General features: G+C 42.4%; 1 protein-coding gene across 1 annotated transcript in view; it reads left to right on the top strand.

Moving 5' to 3' along the window:
* LOC125438467 (diacylglycerol kinase gamma-like) overlaps window positions 1-20,538 on the top strand; it is a 48,415-nt gene that overhangs the window by 26,529 nt on the left and 1,348 nt on the right. The window contains exons 2-5 of the mRNA XM_048506906.1: window positions 1,293-1,494; window positions 8,326-8,446; window positions 9,336-9,396; window positions 13,945-16,230. Of these exons, the coding sequence (XP_048362863.1) occupies window positions 1,293-1,494; window positions 8,326-8,446; window positions 9,336-9,396; window positions 13,945-14,043 (483 nt within the window). The 3' untranslated portion in view covers window positions 14,044-16,230. The remainder of the gene's footprint in view (window positions 1-1,292; window positions 1,495-8,325; window positions 8,447-9,335; window positions 9,397-13,944; window positions 16,231-20,538) is intronic.

The following is a 20,538-nucleotide window of genomic DNA, read 5'->3' as shown; positions in this document are numbered from 1 at the left end:
TCCCTTTGCCAGTTAACTATCAGCCTGTCCTGCCTTCTAGGACTTCCATGAGGATAAAATGGAAGGGAATAACCCCATGCACCACTTAGCTCCTTAGAGTAAGGATGGCATAAAACTGAAGTAGATAGTTGTTGTCAGGAAACTTAAGCTCTAGTTGGTATCTGATGTTGACGGCTTATACTGTTTTCCATTTTCCCTAGCTACGCTTCTGGATTATAGTAACTTTTTCAGAACAAGTTTGCAGCCCTCATCCTAATGTTACTTTTGATAATGGTTGCATCTGATAACCACTTGCTCCCCTCCTGAAAAATAGAGATCTTGATACCTTAATCTTGACTTCTGTGATGTTTTCTACTCTGGGCTGCCCTTAAATATGGCTTTTAATTGGTGCAGAAGGCTGTGGCCCATCAACAGGGAAGTGGAAACTTATTCACATTTTATGTCAGCTGTTTTTGGGTCAAGTTTGTTTCTAGGCATAATTCAAACTGGTGGTTTTGACCTTCAAAACTCTAGATAGGTGTGACTGTGAACAAATGTCTATCCACATAGGAACACAGGCATAAATGTCTTCCAACAGGGTATCACTCAAGATTCTGAACATTAGCATGCTGAAAAAAGAGCAGGGCTTTTTAGCAGTGTCCTCAAGATTTTGAATTACAACACCTTTCTGTTTCAAAAACAACTTGATCTTTTTTCCTTATTGTTGAGCTTTTTTGTGTATATTTAGCTGTTTTTTATTTCTTAAAAACAATAAAATTATTCCAAAAAAAGCTCTTGTTCTTATATTGTTGCCATAATGTGTTATATATGTCAATAGTGGTGTTTTATTGAATTTTATTGTTTGAATAATGGTAACTACCTTAGATTTTTAGGAAGGTGGAATTAGGGTTGCCAACTCTAGGTTGAGAAATTCCTGGGGATTTGGATGTGGAGGTTGGGAAAGATGGGGTGTGGGAAGGGGAAGGGCCTCATCAGAGGATAGTGCCATAGAGTCCAACTCCCATAGCAGCCATTTTCTGATCTCCGTAATCTGGACATGAGGCGTAATTCTGGTAGATCTCCAAATCCCACCTGGAGGATGGCAACCCATAGGACAGGTAGCAGGATTTTTTTTAAAAAAAATGAAGACAAATAGAATCCTAAGGAGAATTACACTCTTCTAATTCCCTTGACTTCAGTGGGTTTAAAGGGGTATAGTTCTGTTTAGGATTGCACTGTAAAAATGCTAATCCAGGATATTCAATGCCTATCGATGCTTATTTCACATTTTTGTCTTCTTCCCCATCTGCCAGTGTGATGGAACAGTTCTGGATTTGAGCAGCACTTCATTGGAGGGCATTGCAGTCCTCAACATTCCCAGCATGTATGGAGGCTCCAACCTCTGGGGGGAAACCAAGAAACAACGCAGCTATAACCGGATGAGCAAGAAGGTGCCTGAAAAGTTACAATCCTCAGTTGTTACGGATGCTAAAGAGCTAAAGTTCTGTGTTCAAGGTGAGCCACTTCCCATTGGTATTACAGAAGGAAGAGTAGTTGCTGTTAGAAATACTAGTAAGAACTAGCTGCCCACCAGCCAATCCGCACCTCCAATGGGACAAGTGCCATGGGGAGGGCAAATCTGTGGCCCCACACCACCTCCAGAAGTGGACTTTTCCCCTCCCCCACCTGGATGTAAAATATCTTAACCATCATTAATAAGAATGGCAGATCTACAAGAATGCTACCAAGGCCTTGAGCAGTTCCTACTGTTTTCAAGAGGCTTGAACAGATAATCTTCAAATGGTTTTGTGCTTAAGTGATAGAAAAGCTCTGTCACTTCTATTTACAAGTCTGAATTCTACTATTTCACCCTGTAATTGTCCTTTGAAACGGTTGTATTGAACTATGGCACCCCACCAGTCAAAGATGAAATGCCCAAGCAGGCTGAAGTTCTCTCCCACTGATATCTGTTACATATAGTTTGTGACTAATTTGTTTTAATTTATTTGTGTCATTCTCTTGCATGAAAATGTCCCCGTTAATCTGGTCTAAACTGCCAAAGGGCAGTGCTGGTAGATGGTAGCACATAACATTAGTATGCATCAGATGAATGTGCCTTTGATATTGGCCCTTTCCACACATGCCTTTGATATTGGCCCTTTCCACACATGCACTTTCAAGCCACTTTCAATGCACTTTGAAGCTGGATTTTACTGTGTGGAACAGCAAAATTAACTTGCGAACAATTGTGAAAGTGAATTGAAAGTGCATTATTCTGCATGTGCGGAAGGGGCCATTGTCAGGGCCAGGAATGATATTGCCAGATGAGGTACAGAAGCAGGACTGAGGTAATAGTTCAGGATAGGGCCATGTCTCTTAGATAAAAATGACAATGTAAAAGGTAAGGCTGGAATGCAAGAGTAACTCAAGCTTCCTGTATGACTGCCCATTGATTCAACAACTTGATACAATCATTTCCAATTGTTTTTATGTTTTGTTTTGTTTTCACACATCCATATCAACAGCAGGAGAGGAATTGAAAAGCTCTTTAAGAAGTCTACATGTGTTCATCCTCAGTCTTTATTAATTAATTCATTTAGAAGATTTATATGCTCCTCTGCAGAGACACGCTTGAGACCACGCACAAAATGAATTAGCACAATGAAAGCATTAAACTGTCAGCATAAAAAAGCAAGCTAGGGAATGAAAACAGGCTCAGCCACCACTTAACCTAAAATTATATTCATAAAACAGATTTTAGACAATAATCAGGCCATAAAAACAGCTTTAAAAAGTTGAAACCTTAAAGTAAAAATCTTGAGTTAAAAATGAAATGTATTGGCCTGATATCTAAAGCAACGCAAAAAAGCTGCCTGATAAGATTCATTCTAAAGGCTAGGAGCCACCACTGAAAAAGCTCCATCTTTGATTGGCACTTACCTCAGCTCTGCTGGCAGAAGCACTGTGAGCTAAGTTTGGGAAGGAGCGCAGAACTGGTGCCTTGACATTCCAAGCCCAATAATAAAACTGGGTTGAAATGGATCTAGATTTAAATGTTGGGTGCTTTGCTAAATTGCTGCTGCTTAGAGCTGCAGGCCTTTTTTAACAAGGCTCTTGAGTTTTTAACAGCTAGCAGACAACTAGAAACTCTGTACTATGAAGCTCTGTCCTGTGCGGATGCAGTGATGAGAAGATTTTGCAGTCTCTTCTGAGGAAAAAGAAAAAGCAGCTTCTCTAGTTTATTTAGTTTGCTGTTTGTAGACAAGGATGGAATTTCTCTTCCCTCAGGAAGTTCCCCATTTTAATATTTCTGCTCTGGAATTTAGTTCAATCCGTAATACCTGGACATTGCTCTCCCCGTCATCCTGCATTTTTCAAAAACCGGCAGGAAGCTGCAACTTTTTGAAAAACACGGGCCAAGGCCGGATCAGTGGGGAGACGCAGGGAAAACAATCAGTTTATTTTTCCCACCCTAGGGAGTCACATGAAACATTCCAGCCAATCAGAGCACAGTGGGCTGGGCACAGAGCACACAAAGCCTTGTGGGTGTGTGTGTGTGCGTGCGCGCGCGCGTGCGTGCGTGCGTAGCAACGAGGGTCACCATGGCTGGCACGAGATAAAAAAGACTACCCACTTCTACGAAGCTGCGTGAAATTTTTAAAAAAAAACAAGCAGAGGGGAGGGATATTGTTCCCGCCCCAACCAACAGCCAATCAGAACGAAGAACAAAAGAGCCACAGAGCAGACTGCAGGTTCGTGGGAAATAGTTGCATTGTTTGATACTGGGATTACCTTCGAGACCCTCAATAGACACACGCTGCGGTGGGGAGGGAGAAACCGCAATAAAAAGGTGCTGTATCTTATTGAACCGGGGGGGGGGGGGGATTTTTTCCAGTGGGGATTCGCCCTCAATGGAGATGGACTGTAATGCAGGGAGAGGATCCAGCTGCTGCCCCTCCCACTGTTACCTCATCTGGTCAGCCTTTTTGAAGAAATGTTAAATATTGGAATTGGCCCCGGAAAGGAAAATTACAATGTTCAGAATCTTGTGAGCATAATTATGACACCAAGCCCACCAGTTCTGGCAGTAACATTCAGATTGGATTCAAAGGTAAAGCAGAGAACTGGTGCAACTCTTAAGGTCAGCTACAAAAGACGGCATGGTCTTTGACCCTACACCATTTTACAACCAATGTGGTCATAAAACAAATGAGCAGTACAAGTGTGTTAATGTGGATATTTATGGCCAATAGGAAGGAACTTCACAGGGAGGTTATAGCAGCAATGCAAGTTAAGGGTTTTTGGAATCCAGGAAGTCAAGATCAATCGTCCTGGATAGGTGTTGAAGCAGAATTGCAGCAGAAACTCTGCTTGCTTATCTAGAAAAGACAGGGGTGGTTGCTGTGACACTCCTCCTCAGGTTCCTGATTGAATCCCGAGCTGGTTGAGCAAGCCAGAAGCTGAGAGAGATAGTAGGAGGCAAAGTAGATTTTGCAGATGTGGCAGAGCACAGTCCGACAATTAGCCAGCCCTCTCAGTGATAGCGTGCCACACACTATCCCCAAAAGCTGAATTAGCAGGTCTGGCTCATCTTTGACTTTAACTTTTATGAGTTAGAGGAAGTTCCCAGAAGGAAGAGCTAGATGTCTTTCCTTGGGACACCCAACTGGAGCATGAATAGCAAGCCTGGGAGATGCAATAAGAGTGCCTACGTTTTTGCTGAAGAAACAGTCATGTGTGGCTCAGTTTGTTTGCATGAATCAGCCAGTTTGCTCTGTGTGTGTCTTTTTCTGCACTGTACCTTGTGGTACACAGTGCTCTGTGGTACACAGTTTTACTCCTGGTAGATAAATTGGTAGCTGAGTCCTTTGGGCAGAAAGGAGAGTAGGCTACTACCCTGTTTCTCCGAAAATAAGACATCCCCTGAGAATAAGATGTAGTAGAGGTTTTGCTGAAGTGCTAAATATAAAACATCCCCCAAAAGTAAGATGTGGCAAAGTTTTTGTTTGGAAGCATGCCCGTCGAACAGAACGGCAGAGCATGCAGCTGTGGAGTGGAAAAATAAGACATCCCCTGAAAATAAGACATAGTGCATCTTTGGGAGTAAAAATTAATATAAGACACTGTCTTATTTTCAGAGAAACACGGTAGCTGCTGCTGTTTGGCTCCTTTCTACTTCCCTCGCTCCTTAGGCTTTTAGAAATCCTTGCACATCTCCAAACATAAATACTTGAACTCAAGGGGAGATACACTTGCCATACTCCAAATCAGCAGGTTTTTAGGGGACTGTTATCTCTCTTTACCATGAATTTCATTAGAGGTTGCATATTTAATCAATCCCCGCTGGTCTCCTCTCAGTCTGAGGCTTTACAGAGAATGGATCTTGTAATTTAATTAAATATTGATGGGCTTAAGCTAATAATGATGCTGGCACAGCAGGGCAGGGTGAAGCTGTTGCGAGCAAAAGGTAAGTCCTGACATGGAAAAGCCTCTTTCCCCACAACAGTCTGCCAATGAGCATGCCCAGCTGAAAATGTAAAATAAATAGACACCTGTCTATATACATGTGGGAGAAAACGGAAAGCGTTGGAAAGGCGCTTGGCATAGCAGGCATTACTTAGGCATGGCAGAATGACTAATTAAGAGGAGCCTTTAACACTGCTACAGGCTACAATATAAGGAGGGGAAAGGAAGTTGCAGAGGTGGTGGAGGAGCTTTCTCTCTCCAGAACATGACTAATGCAGGAGAATGTGCGAATGTCAAAGACAGAGGCAGGATTCAAGAGGCAAGGAGGTCTGCAAGCATTTTGCAGTGCAATACTCAGAGTAGCACTTTTAGTACCGGCCCCATTTGGAGCAGAGGGCAGCTCATTTTCTCAAGCCGGTTTTTTTTTCCTAAAGGGGTCTTTCAGTTATAGAGAAGTATACTTTCCTAGCAAAAAAGCAGAGGCCAGCAACTGAAGGCCAGGTTCAGTCCACATAGGCTTTGCTCCTGCCTAAGGGTGCCAGATCTCCCGTGGGTACCGACAGAGAATAATGGGTGAGGGTGGGGAAACTCCTGGAGATTTGGGGAGGACAGGGACAATGCCACAAAGTCCACCCTCCAACGCACGCATTTTCTCCAGGGGCTCTGGTCTCTGTAGATAAGTTGTCATCCCGGGGGATCCCCTGGTCCCACCTGGAGGCTGGCATCCCAAACCCTGCCCCATCTTTTCTCCTGGAAAGATCAGTTCATTAATTAGTTGGTACCCAGCAGCATATTGCTGCAGACAACCTTAATATTGCCCTCACTAGTAATAGCAGATAATTTGCTCAAAAACTACTCAGCTGGCATATTTGTACAAAATTGGCAGAGGGTGATTATCAGGACAGTTGCTGACTGTCTTTTGGAGCATCAACTGTGGGGCACACAAACCCTGATTATTCACAAATCATAATACAGCTTTGGATGGTCTACTATCAGACTGCTCTGAGGAGATCTTTGGCAGCACCCGTTTACTCATGCAACAGTAGATGCCTTTGACATTTGAGCTAGAAGTGGCTCTGATCCACAGATTAATTACTTTTCTCTGACACCTAGAAAAATAACCACACTGGAGAAATCTTCTGACAACAAGTTTTAGACTGTGGCATGTTTTGGGGTTGGAACCCACCTGACTCCCTAAAGCAAAGGAAGGAAAGCCAAGTTGTGGGATATTTTCAGGCCACCAACTCTGTAAGAGCTGCAGGGCCTTTCAAGTCAGGCTTAACTTGAGAGAATTAAAGTGCTGGCTTGAGACAATACAGGAGGAAAATGATTGAATGAAACTGACTCCAGCTGCAAGAGCTGCAGGTGCTCCCTTGGCAAGGACAAATGGTTGGGTGTGAAACAGAAGAGGGTCTCCAGCTTGCTTGGCGTTCATATTTATTTCTCCTCTCCAGCTATTCATTGTTAATCTGGGACAGTCTCTTTTCTGCTTACAGTAAAGACATCAAAAAGGTCCCCACCCGGACCACACACAGACACACACACACACACACACACACACACAGCTGTTTTCAAACCAATGGATATGGCAAACAGCAAAAAAAAAGGACAAGGCAAAAAGGGACAAGCTAGTTATAATTATCAACACTGTGAATGATGGAGGAATATTATGTTCTTGAAACAGGAGTGTTTGCTTGAGGAAAGTGGTCTGAATCCCATACTCCAAGCATGCATTTGGTTTTAGTCTCATTTTCAATGGGAATATGCAAGGCAATATGGTCTCAATGCAGAGTGCAGTGGTCCCTCAAGAGATTCTCCTCTACAAACTGCACTGAAAGAGACAGGAGTTGCCCAGGGGTATTATCAGCTACACAAATTCATTTGTTACCCAAGATCTGCTTAAAAGAAGCACTTCTGTTTCAAGGACATAACATTTTTCTAACACAGAACCAGCATTATGGTTACTGGGATAATGCGGTTCTTTCTCCAGTTACCTAGGTTACTATGATCTGAAAAGATTTTTTTGGAATGTGAGTGAATGTGTGTCATAGGTATGCACAAAGAGTGCCCCTAATATGAATAATAGGTAACACAATTACTTCTTGTGCCACATGGTGGTCTGAACCTGCAAGGGAACTGAACCCCATTTGTTCCAGAGACAGTTTTTAGGTTAATATCCCCATTTCTCTCATCCAAGTAAGTACACTTCAGGAACTGTTGTATGCTGATTCTGACCATCCAACTGTGGACCAATTCCTACTCACCAATTCCTACTGTGATGGGCAACATGAATGACTGAGGTACCTGTGATGCTGGAATTCAATGAAAGGAACTCCAAATGTGTTATTTGACCCTAAAAAGCAACTGCAGATGGCTCCAGTTTAGATTGGTATCCAGGGAAGGGGGACAACTCCCCTCGATGCCCTTTCCCTAATATAAAATGTCCCAGGCTGCTTCAAACTCCAGGGGGGTGGGGGGGCATGCTAAGGGTACTTGTTTTTCCTCCTTCCAGAACTAACAGTTGACTGGGCAGGAAGAAGATATTTTTGATCAAAGACAAGGTGCAGAGTAAAGAGCACCACACCCTCAGTCTAAATTGCCCTACCCCTGTGGCTGCTTTTTAAAGTCAAATAACACATCTGGAGTTCCAGTCAAGATTGAAGCTGCAGCATCAAGTACCAATTGGCCCTCAGAGGGAGGCATCTTCAATCCAGTATCAAGGACTGAGACCTTCTAAATAAATGGGTAACTGACAAAGGATTTCTCCAGACTCTTTTCAGTTTCCGCTCTCCTGTGATTCTTCCTTCTGTGTTGTGCCTGTATAGGGCAACCAAGCCGTACTTTAATTTGCTTTATTAACATGTTTTTTTCTTTCTTCAGACCTTAGTGATCAGCTTCTGGAAGTTGTGGGGCTTGAAGGGGCTATGGAAATGGGACAGATCTATACTGGACTGAAAAGTGCTGGCAAGAGGCTGGCCCAGTGTTCCTCCGTCACCATCAGGTATACACCCCAGGGCCTTAGTCCCAGCACAGAGTTTGTGCCTCAGCCTCTAGGAAGCTCTGATACTGTTCTGTATCTTTGAAAGATGAAATCTCAGCACTGATAGGAAAGCATCATGGGAAGCTCTGACATCTTCCTTTATATCTTGTACAAATTTAATCAGGAAATTGATCTACAGGCTCATATTCTGCACTGTAGATGGAGTACCAGATGTATGTGGGAAGAGCCATGGACTACTCCTGTCTAACTGATGTGCACCAAAGAGATAACATGAAGAAGATGAGTGGCCAAGCTGAGGGGTGCAGCTCAGGGAAAGCAGCAGCCTGGTCAGGCCAATTTAGGGGAAGGGAAACATGATGCTCAAAAATATCCATGCAGGAGCTGGGACCATAGCCTGCTTGTGAGGAGGAACCTCTCCATAAGCATATTTCTGTGTCCATTATCATGAAGTAAATAACCCCCCTTGTGACTGCAGAGATACTCTTGATTATCAAAAAGTATCCACAGAAACACAGAAGCAAGTTTTAAATTGGACAAAAGCCTGGGAAGGAGGGAAAAACATCAAGAATATTCTAGAAAAAAAGTGTAAGAACCACCAACTAGAGTTGCAGTTTACAGGTACATATAAAGGAGAGGCGAAGTATGTTAAGTAGCTGAATTATGCAAAAATCTTGTAGCCCTTTGTCTCCATCAATAGGTGGCCCATCCCTGACTGACATCTTCATTTTCAGCAATTCGTTCACAGACAATCTAGGGCCTTCCCTTCATTCAACCTTGCTCTTTGGCATAAAGCCTTCATTGCCAGCTAGCAGCAAAACAAAATAGAACCAAGACACTGTGCCAAACCTGTCATGCATGTCACATACTGTTTCTTGCTTGCATTTTCTAGGACAATCAAGCTGTTACCCATGCAAGTGGATGGAGAGCCCTGGATGCAGCCCCCCTGCACGGTGAGTAACCAAACCTCTTTAAGAGCCAGCGTGGTGAAGTGGTTAAGAGCAGGTGCACTCTAATCTGGAGAACTGACTTTGATTCCCTGCTCTGCCACTTGAGCTGTAGAGGGTTATCTGGTGAACTAGGAGCGTTTCCCCACTTACTCATAGCCCCCTATGCCGCGCGCTACTCTCAGCATGCGTCATTTCTGGCACGCACCTGGGCTTCCCCATGACCCTGCGCTCATCAAAAGGCGCCGTTTTGAAGAGCGCCAGGAATGACGTGCGCTGAGGGGGCACGACAGCGGCAGCGTAGGGGCGGCTGCGTTGTCACCGCCCCTGTAGCAGGGAGTGCCAGGGGACCCCACGCTACTTGGCTACAGTAGCGCGGGGCAGAAGGTAAGTGGGAAAACGCCCTGAATTAACTTGTACACTCCAACACATGCCAGCTGGGTGACCTTGAGCTAGTCACAGTTCTTTGGAGCTCTCTCAGCCCCACCCACCTCACAGGGTGTTTGTTGTAAGGAGGAAAGGAGTTTGTAAGCCCCTTTAAGTCTCCTTATAGGAGAGAAAGGGGAATATAAATCCAACTCTTCTTCTCCTTCGTCTTCTTAAAAGGATATAGGACATATGGATGGAGTTCACTATCAGTGCCATAAAAGATTTATTCCTCTATGAGTAGAGCCTGTGAAAGGTTAGAATTTCAAATTAAGTTTCTGCTCAAAATGGAAATAAAAAGACAATACTTCTGAAATGCCCTAGCAAAAACCCTCCTGCAATTTTAGGAGGAAGAATCATGCTGTCCCTATTTCCTTTGAAGTCATGTCCTAATGGCAGTCAGATTTGTATATCTAATGGAAATTCAAAGACAAGTTAAATGGAAAGATCTGTGGTTATGTACATCACTGTAACAGTTTGGAGAGGAATGGAAACACTCTGTATTTTCATTGCTTCCACATCTGTGTCTTCCACCTGAAGATCAAAGGAGGATATACAAAATATGTTGAAAAACAATATGAGGCACAAATTGTCTGTGTCTGGTTAGATCAGAATGTTGCACAAAAAATATTTCTGTTGAAAGTAAAGGTTCTCAGCACTTCTGTCTACATACAAATGATATCAGTGCTAAAGGAAAGGATACTTTTTTTCTTATGGACCACCTAAATGTTTACATAGTACAGCAATGGCTATAATTAAGCCCAACTAGTTGTTTACAGATCTTCGCAAAAACAATTGTGCTAAGCACCTGGGGATATCTGGAGATTTGGTTTCGCTTTGTGCATGATTTTCAACAGTGGCTCCCAGCCTTCACAGGCCTTTAAGGCCCTAACCTTGTGACAGATGGTTGGTCAAACAAGAAATGCCTGATATAGCTTCTTAACAAGCCTGCCTCTCCTGAGCCACCTCTGGAGGTTGTCCTGATCCTTTGCTGCCTCCACAGCCACCCATAGAGCTTAATGACTGGACTATCTCAGGGCCATCTCTCTCATTTAGCAGGTACTCTGATAAACACCCTTGTTCACTTCTCTTAGAGAACTTGACTAACTTGTCCTTTCCTTCTTGCTTGCAATTCAGTCCTAGCTGAAGCATCACCTGCTGCCTCAAGTATCAAGTGAGGAGGTGGAACATCAAGTAGGGCCTTTTCACATCTGCAGCTTCCTCTAGATGTTAAAAGGAAGAGCCCTGCTGGATCGGACCAGTAGTTAATTTAGTTTTGCATTCTGTTTCCTGTAATGACCAGCCAGGTGCCCCCTGAAGACCCACAAGCAGGGCATGTGGCTAAGGCTTTCCTGGTTGACAGGTCCCTCATAGCCACCAGTAGGGGATGGGAGAGGCAGGGTTTCCAGATTCAGGTTAGAAAACTCCTTGAGATTTGGGCTTACAGCCTGAGGAGGACAGTGACCTCAGCAGGGTACAATGCCATAAAGTCCACTCTCCAAAACATCCCTTTTTTCTGGGGGATCTGATCTCTGAAGTCTGGGGATGAGCTGTAATTCCAGGTGATCCCCAAGTCCCACTTGGAGGCTGACATCCCTAAGTCTGGCTGTCTTGTTGATTCCTAGAGACCAGTATTCAGAGACATACCACCTCCAAGTATGACAGTTCCACTTAGCCATTATTTTTATTTATTTATTTATTATTAGCCATTATTTTTATTTATATATATTTATATGACTAGTAGCCGTTAATAACTAATAGATAAACCTTCGTATGTGTTTGATGTATTTTTCTACCCTTCCTCTCAGGATCTTAGGGTGTTTTCCCCTCCCTTCCTCTTCCTCCATCTTACCTTTATAACAGCCCTGTGATCTAGGTAGGGCTGTAAAAGAGGTCTTTGTGGTAGAATATGGATTATAAAGCCCTGTGTGCTAATGGCTATCACTGCATCCTATGGAAATGAATTCCCAAGATCATTTTGAATTGTATGAAGATACACTTGCTTTAATCTGTCATCAATCTGCCATCAATTTCAGTGGGTGCCTCTAAGTTCTGATATTGTGGCAAAGTGAGAAAACGTTCACCTTATTCCACCTTATTCACACCATGCATAATTTTATAAACATTGGTCATGTGATTATATCAGTAACATATCAATAGGCTCATAGATCAGTTAGACTTGGATGTATAATTTCCAGTCTGTACTTTGATAGAATGAACCAACTCCTAGTCCAGGGGTCTGCGGGCACCACGATGCCTGCCAACACCTTTCCTGGCACCCACAAAGTGCTTTTTGAAAGCAGGCAGGATCAGGTGGGGCTTTTGCAGCAAGGCTTTTAATTGGCCATTAGAGATTTGGTTGGTTTTGCATATTTTCAGAAATGTTGTTCTGGCAGCAGCTGCCACCACAACACGAGAATCTTCACTGTGTAACTGCAAGTAAGCTGTGGTAGCCAATTCGTTGCGGGCTCTACCTCCTATACCAGCCATGTGTTGTTGGAATTTCAATGGGGTCCACACTGGGGATCCCTGTTCTATCCCATTTAAAGGAATTTCCAATCTCTACGTTGTTGTTAAGAAGGAGTTTTCCAGAGCTGCAATGAAGCTATTTCAAATGCTCCAGGAAGGCTTCATTCATGGGCAGTGGGACATTGCTCCTGTCTCATGCTCAAGTATTGCATGCTGCATTAAAATGAGGCTACCCACCAGTTTGCAGTATTAAGAGCAACTTAGAAAAGAAACCCTTATTTTCTCACTAATGAGAATAGGAAGAAAGTTAGCCCCTGGCCAGAAATGCATTGCTTAAATATTCTGGAAAGTAAACAGCCCCAGCTAGTCTGGCTCCTGGTTTGGCCATAAAAGCATAAAGGAAGCAATATGAATAGTTAGTTTTAAAAATTACCAGGCTGGAAACCAGACTCATATAAAATAGCGAAAGGTGCAGGTTTGCATATACTGCTTTTTAAATAGGTTACATTTGATAAAGTTCTTCACAAGCTATCAATCATAATTTCAGTCATTGGGAAGGACTCCACTACGTCCTTTGGATAATGGTTGCCCCTGTTTTGATGTCATTAGAAACAACATTAAATCATCTCTTTCCCTCATCCCCTCCAAAGTATTCTGGGAAAGTTCTCTTAATTTGAAAAATTATGCAGCCATGAAAAAGGCTGATACGTTTTGACAGAATTTTTAGTTCTCCAAAAACACTGCACATCTCTTTATCCTCCCAAGTTTCCCACAATGCCTTTTTCACTCAATGGTCTGGGGGTGTCCAATATTGCTCACTTTATCCAGTTACATCTGAATGTACATATCCTTCTCAGCACTGCCTACCTCTACCTGAAGGCTGCTACCTGATTTGCTGGCACTGGAGGAAGGGGAGCAATCTAAAATGAAACACAGATATTGGAAAGGTAGTTTTGCCAAGACCTGGTTGGGAAATTCGTTGAGATTTTGGGATTGATCCTGGAGACAGCAAAGTTTGGGCATGGGAGGGAACTAAACTGGGAGTGGTATCATAGAGTCCCCCTTCCAAAGCTGCCATTTGCTCCATCATCTGGAAATCAGTTGTAATTCCTTGAGAACTGCGGGCCCACTTGAAGGTTGGCAACTTAGGGAAGGTGACAGGATTCGAAATAGCTCTGAAGGTCCTCTCCTTTTTTCCTTCAGGTTCTGTTTCTTTCAGGGTTGTCAACCTCCAGGTAGGGGCTGGAGCTCTCCCAGAATTACAACTGATTTCCAAACTACAAAAGTCAGTTCCTCTGGAGAAAATGGCTGCTTGGAGAGGGGACTCTCTGCCCTGTTGAGGTCACCCAGTCCTGAAACACCAGTCTCTCCCATCTCCACTTTCCAATCTCTAGGATCCTAATTTCCCAAAATAGAGTTGGTAACCCTATCTAAGCACTTGAACCCTCAACCACTGCTCCCCCTTCCCCTCAGAGCCAGCTGTCAATGCAGTGTGCTTGATTTGAATCTTTATAATTCTACAAAATCCTAGAATGCAGTAGAGGATGTTGCATCTCTGTTTCTTCTAAAAGGAAATGTCTTCCCTCTCTATAATTTCTTGGAATAGTGGCTATGCGAAAACAGCCAGTCTAATCCTGATATCAATTCTTTTGTTTTCAGATTAAAATTACCCACCAAAGCCAAGTGCCAATGTTGCTCGGCCCTCCCCAAAAGACCAGCTTCTTCTTTTTCAGGAGAAGAAACCGAACTCGAGATTAATCTGCAACCAAAGAATACCCTTCAAAACAGCCATTCTCTGCGCCAATGGCAACCTCACAGGGAAAGCCTTCGAAAAAGAAACCTTCATCCTTTCAGATTTCCTGGCTTCAGTATCTGCTTTGGAAACTTCAATCTGGAGGCAGCATTATGAACTGTTAGTGGAAAATAACAGGGTTGGCATTCGGTAGTCAAACTGAAATAGCGGTGTGGGTTTGTATATACATGCACATATATCCACATTTTCTAAATATCACTGGCAGGGATAACACTAACATTGGTGGTTTGGGAGGATTTTTCCCCTTCTCACGATGCCACAGTTCAAGGAGGGGAAACGTTTAACTGCTCTGGTTGGGCTGTGGTGAAACTCGGGCCTTTTTGGAGGAAAGCTGTTCTGGACAGCCATTAATTATGCAGCCCTGTCAGAAAGCAAACAAACAGACATGGAAACAACATGTCTGACCTAGTGATGTTGATGGGATTTGGGATCTTTTCCATTTGTTTGGACACTTTAGAACCCCAGAAGTTGCCGTTGATCCACTGAACTAGGCAAGAAACCAAGCCTCATTTATTTATTTTGCAAAATATGTCAGAAGACGTTTTGCATCCCACTGCACTACCTATGTGGTCATCACCAGGTCCCACACATTATTAGAAATGTTATTTATTTTTACTCAGTTTAGAGAAGATTGGGGAGACAAGAATGGAAAGGAGGAGGTGCACCATTTTTACAGCTCTTTCAAGAGCAACGGCCTTTGCTAGCTTGGCTGTAACTTTTTTTTAAGTAGGAACTTGTTAGGCGTTCCATTTCAGAGGTGCATGAATGTAGAAAGCTATTACTGCCAAGAGGAAACCAGAAAGAGTGAGTTAGAGAGTCAACGGCTAGAGCCTTTTTTGGAATCAGCAAGAAAACTCAGGGTATTTAAAATGTATAAATAACCAAGCGCAGTATGGTAAAATGAAGAGAAAATTTGGAGAGTCTTTGAGCTTAGATGTTAAGACACTGTATTAATATTTTTGTATTCTTTTTCCACATGTAGAGATTTGTAGGGGGAGGGGCACTTCAGTCTGAACACATTTGACATATGTGAAATGTCTCAGTTTTCCTGGCAGCTTCTGTGAAGAGAGAGCTTTTCTAAACTGCCTTTCATGGGACTGATTTAATCCAGTGGCAAATAATGTGAGTTGAGTGTTCGGTGCATGACAATGAACCTAGGATCCAGCTTTGATTCTGAATCAAGCGCAATTTCTACAGCAGGCATATGATTGCCATTAAAATTGGTTTGGTCTTGTGTTTAAAGTTCAAAGGTGAAGTGAAGAATCCTTTTTTACCCATTTTGTTTCTTTAACACAGCAGCGTTGAAAAGAACGCTGATTTATTCACAGATGCAAGATATGGAAACGGTTATAATTTGATTTTCTAGCTCTTTTAATTGTGCACACTGTCAAACAGATGTTGAAATAGTCAAAAGTACAATGTGCCAGGGAAGCTCACCCCAATCCATTCTGGTCTTACATTGACAATAGCCTACATACCAGCTTAGTGTAATCAGTCATTTGGGTTGAAAGGAAATGAAATCAGTTAGTAGCTTGTGACAGGCCCATTTTTCAAATAACTGCCAAACAGCCCTATGAAAGAGGATTTTTATTACATCATCAAATGAAAAAAAACTCTGGGACAGAAGAAGCTGGTCTTGTGTAAATTTCTTTTCTTTTTGCAAGAAAGCTTTGTTGGACTTTTTCTCTGGCGGCTTTAGCCCCTGGCTTCTTATTTCTCAGTACTGAACATTGTATCTCATACATTTTTAACCACAGAAGAATATGAAAGGGTTAGTTGACACTCCTTTTGCCAACACCATATGGAGACTCTTCAAGCACAAGGGAATGTGATCTCTGGTTATTCAAAGTCAAGAAAGAACTTTGCCTATTTATTTAACCTACTAAATAAGAAGAAAGGATGTTCTCAGTCAATGCAGTTCTTTCTGGGTGAAGTCATCTGCCATCACTTAGACGGAATTACAGAAACACTCCAAATAAGGAGATCTAGTGGAGGCATCCATGACAACGTAATATCTCATCATAGATATCGTATATTGCTCTTTCAGGCTCAATAGGAGCCGAAGCATTTCACTTGTGTCCTATCTAGGTTGCTGCTGTGGATCTGAGAACACCCTGATGCTTTTACAAGAGGTACAGTGGAGAATAAACTGTAATGAATGTGTGAACTAGTTCCTACATCTTCATATTAACCCCTTTGCTGAGGAAATTTTAGTTGGAGGCTCTCAGGAGTTTTTAGAGTCCCACTTATCAAGTTGACCCTGTGGAAGTTCCCATAGAGAACATGTTTATGCTCAACAGACAGTGTGCAAATGTGCTAGCTGTTCTTATACGGACAAGAGATACTTCCATGGGCTTTCAAACTATACTGTATAGCATATCTGCATTTCCTCCTTCTCGTAATTCAGTTTCCTCCCTGCTCTGCCTACTTGTCTGTCAACAACTTTGCCTTTCCTGTGTTTTTGCTTCTTTCCTCTATTTCGGTTCTTAATCCGAATGAGCAAACTATTTATCATACAAGTACAGCTCATACTTTTTTTCTCAAACATAGTTTTCTTCTTGCTGCTGATTTGCTGCTTGGGTTTGTGTTGTTTAATGAGAATCTGCAGTAAAGAAGAAACAAAAAGAAATTCTCCCAAAGGCAACAGCCAGAAGTCTCAGATTATGGGTCGCTAAAGTGGAGCAACTGGTCTCCTTGGGAATTATGGTTCATTGTAGACTGATCTTAGCTTACCTATAAGACAAGCAGGAAGCATATTTTAGATATCAGATTTTTCAGTGTCGAATAAGAGAAGCTGGATTTTTACACAAAATACTACTCAGAATTCAGAAAATTGATAAAGGAATGTATTCATCTTAGCCATCAGAGGGTATATCTAAGTCACAGATAATTTGGGAACAAGAGGGAGACCTCTGACAGAGTGCACATCTGCTAGTTTGCAGTTTAAGGGTGATGAGAACTCTGTCAGAGGTCTCATCACCCTTAAACTGCAAACTAGCATACTTTGGGGAAGCTATAAAAAACTAAACATTAGGTGTTTAGCAGTACCCTAGAGGGCTTGATTCAAGGCTAGCAAATTAGCTTTTTGAAGAACTGAAGAGAATGATGTGCAATGGATAGCTTTATTTAGCTAGAATTAAACCTAAGCAATTTAACCGGAGATAACTATCATCTCAATCTGAAAGAGTTCTAACATGACACACTTGTTACAGTAGATTATGAAAGCAACCACAGAGGAAATGAGTCTACAGACTCTTCTATAAAGAACTGCTCAAAATCCTTATCCTAAAGTTGGAATATAAATTCAAGTGGAGGAGCTGAGTTATGGCCAAATGACATCTTACATTTGTCCACATGTTGTATCTGAGGGACCCCAGCCTGACTTTAAATCAGACAGTCACACATCAACAGTCAGTTTCCTGCTAGGCACTAATTTCCCAAATGCATGGAAACCCAATTTGGAGGAGAATCATGGCGCACATCCCTTTTCTGACCTGAAAGGGCCCTAGAGGGCTCTCTTTTCCCTGTTGGGAGGCTGTATGTGTAGCCCATCAGTACATGGGCAGCTCCCAGTGGGCAAATAGCCGCCCCTGGGGAAATTTCAGGTCACAAAAATGATGCTGGGGAGAACTGTAGTCCACTGTCACCAAGGTCATGGCCCCAATCAAAATGATTGGGATCCAAATTGCTGTAAGCTTGGGAAATGAGTTCCCAGCAGAAAAATCATGGCTTGTGTGTGCCTGACTGACTAAAGTCAGATCAGAGAATGTAGACACAACACTAAACTGGTAGCAGTATTTGAGTGCTTCTCCATAACTTTCAGAATCCAAACAATAACCATCTCTTCTATAGTAACAACTATAATAAAAAGAGCCATAAAATGAATGAGCAAAAACCTATCCTAGTATTATAGGCATGACTGATAACTTCCTGGCATGTAGGAACTGTTTGATGAAGAACCTGCCTTGTATCTTGTATATTTACCTGGAAAAGGCCCAATTGAAATCAATGGGACTTTACTCCCAACTAGGCATTCATAAAACTGCACTGTCCAATCCTAATTATATTTACTTGGAAGGGTGCCCTGCTAAGCAACATCCAGATTTAGGAAGTTTTCCATGCAATCCTACAAATGCTTGCCTGGAAGTAAGCCCCATTGAGTAAATCTGATTAAGTTCTGCCCAGGCCTGCTTAGGGTGACACTGCCAACCAAGCAAAAGGTTTAGAAGGGAAAGACTACTGTCAAAAGTCCAAACAGCTGCAGGAACATTTTCAAAAGATATCAGAAAGGGAGTTAAGAAACAACAATGATTTAACTGACAAAAATCTGATTTTGACAGATATGGAGGGTAAATAGCTGGAGGCAAACATTCAGTGAAGGAGAGGGACTTGGACAGCAGAAATTGTTCCAGAGCACCACAGCAGCTCTAAAAAACAAAATGATCTGTGCCACATTCAGACTGTCATAATTTAAATTAATCTTAGACTTCCACTTGGTGCCAAGGATAACTTGGCCAATTGAAGGCTCTGGCCTACAACAGATTCTTTTATTTGTGCTCGACACTGACAGCCAGTTTCTTCAATAAGTGAATAGTGAGGTGCAAAAACATATGCACAAGTGAACAAATCACTATGAAACAGCAAACCATGTAACAGCTTCCAAAGAATGGCAGAGAGAGCGTATAAGCAGCTAAGATAAAGGGAGCAGAACATCAGATTTTCAGAACATGCTGGTGAGTGAAAAAGGATAAGGAACCAAAAATGTAAATAATGCCCACTTATCTCCCACCACAATCTTCTTGTTTCTACTTTGTCTATGGAAATGGAACATTAAAGACAATGACGTGCTCAAGATCAGTGAATCCATAGCTTGTAAATCAAATGCAACACTTGGTCCATAAATCCACAATGACTTCAGTGTGATTAAAAATGAGCCCCTTTGCAATATTTAGATCCCTTCAGGAATGCGGAAAGAATGGAAACTGTTCCAGTTGCAGATTGATAGCCAGCGAATGGTTCTGGCATGCCTGTTCCCATAAAGAATAGTCACCTTTATCATGAAATTCTAATTCAACACCAATATTTTCCAAATCTTTTCTTGGTATTTGATCATAAAGTAAATTGCAGGCCAATCCTATGCAAGAAATAACAAATCTTGGTGGGACTTACAGTTGCGACAATAGGATTATAGATGTAATAGGACAAATCCTTTCTAGGACCATTTACCAACATTAATTTATATAAATGATTTTATTTTGTCGTGCTTAGATCTAACCATATCCAGGCTAAATTCATAGGCTAGTACACACACACACCCCATTTTGTTGCCTTACAAAGGCTAATTTAATACATAGAATCATCAATGAGCTCATAAGTGTTGTTGGTATGAGAAAGCTTGCAAAGGTGTTTTGTCCCATTTTTACCAGACCTGTGAATGCTTTGATAATGTGACTTGTGAACAGATAAGTGCCTGTATATAAACAGCAGCTTATTGTGCAACAAGCCAGTTCCATGATACAGAATAACTATTTCTTATTTCTAAATTGTCGGGGACAGGGGGGGAAGTTTCAAGGGCTCATTCTGCACACACAGAATAATGCACTTTCAAACTGCTTTCAGTGCTCTTTGAAGCTGTGCAGAATAGCAAAATCCACTTGCAAACAGTTGTGAAAGAGGTTTAAAAATGCATTATTTTGTGTGTGCGGAAGGGGCCAAAGTCTCATGGCAAACAGAAATTCAAAGATTTGTCACTGCATCTAAATGCCATAAAAACTATATCTGTTGAATTTCTGCCTCTCGTGCCACAGTTAGAAGAGCAAGAGTCTTGCCAGGGGGAAAAAAGATGGCAACTTTTCTTTTTGCTATGCATGGCTGAGGTGGCTCAAGGCAAAGCTGGGTCCTGGTTTGGCTTCTGCATTGCCAAGAGAGCGGCTGAGCTGAATTCCAGCTGTGGGTTTTTTATTCCAGGTGATGAGTCATTAGCCTCGCTTGATCTCCAGCCCAGGCAGAGTATACAGGCTGACAGCCAGACAAAGCAAGGTTTATTTGTGAATGTCGCAAATGCCTTCTGCATACAGTCGGTGCTCAATTCATGCCGAGTTCCTCTGGGCTGTTTAGAGGGGAAAGTGGCATCGGTTCCTCCAGAGAGATTACCAGCATGGTTTATTTCATGTGGCGGGCACTTTGTGGACTCAGCGCTTTGTAGAAAGCAGGCTGCACGCTCTGTGAAGGGGACAGAGCACAACTCTGCTAACTGTCCTGTGTTTATAGCTGTACAAAATTTGCAAAGAGAATCTCTCATGGAACATAGTTAGGAAAGCAGGATTCAAGAAAGAACGTTACGGTAATAGTTCCAAGCGTAGTCTGTTCATGTATCTGCTATACCACACTTATTTCTTGCTCATTTTCATTCTCCCGCCCTGCCTGTTTGTCATTTTCCC

This window comes from Sphaerodactylus townsendi, linkage group LG08 (genome assembly GCF_021028975.2).
Source record: "Sphaerodactylus townsendi isolate TG3544 linkage group LG08, MPM_Stown_v2.3, whole genome shotgun sequence".
Taxonomy (NCBI): Eukaryota; Metazoa; Chordata; class Lepidosauria; order Squamata; family Sphaerodactylidae; genus Sphaerodactylus; species Sphaerodactylus townsendi.
The sequence above is the reverse complement of the archived record's forward strand: the minus strand, read 5'-3'. Positions and strand labels throughout refer to the sequence as shown.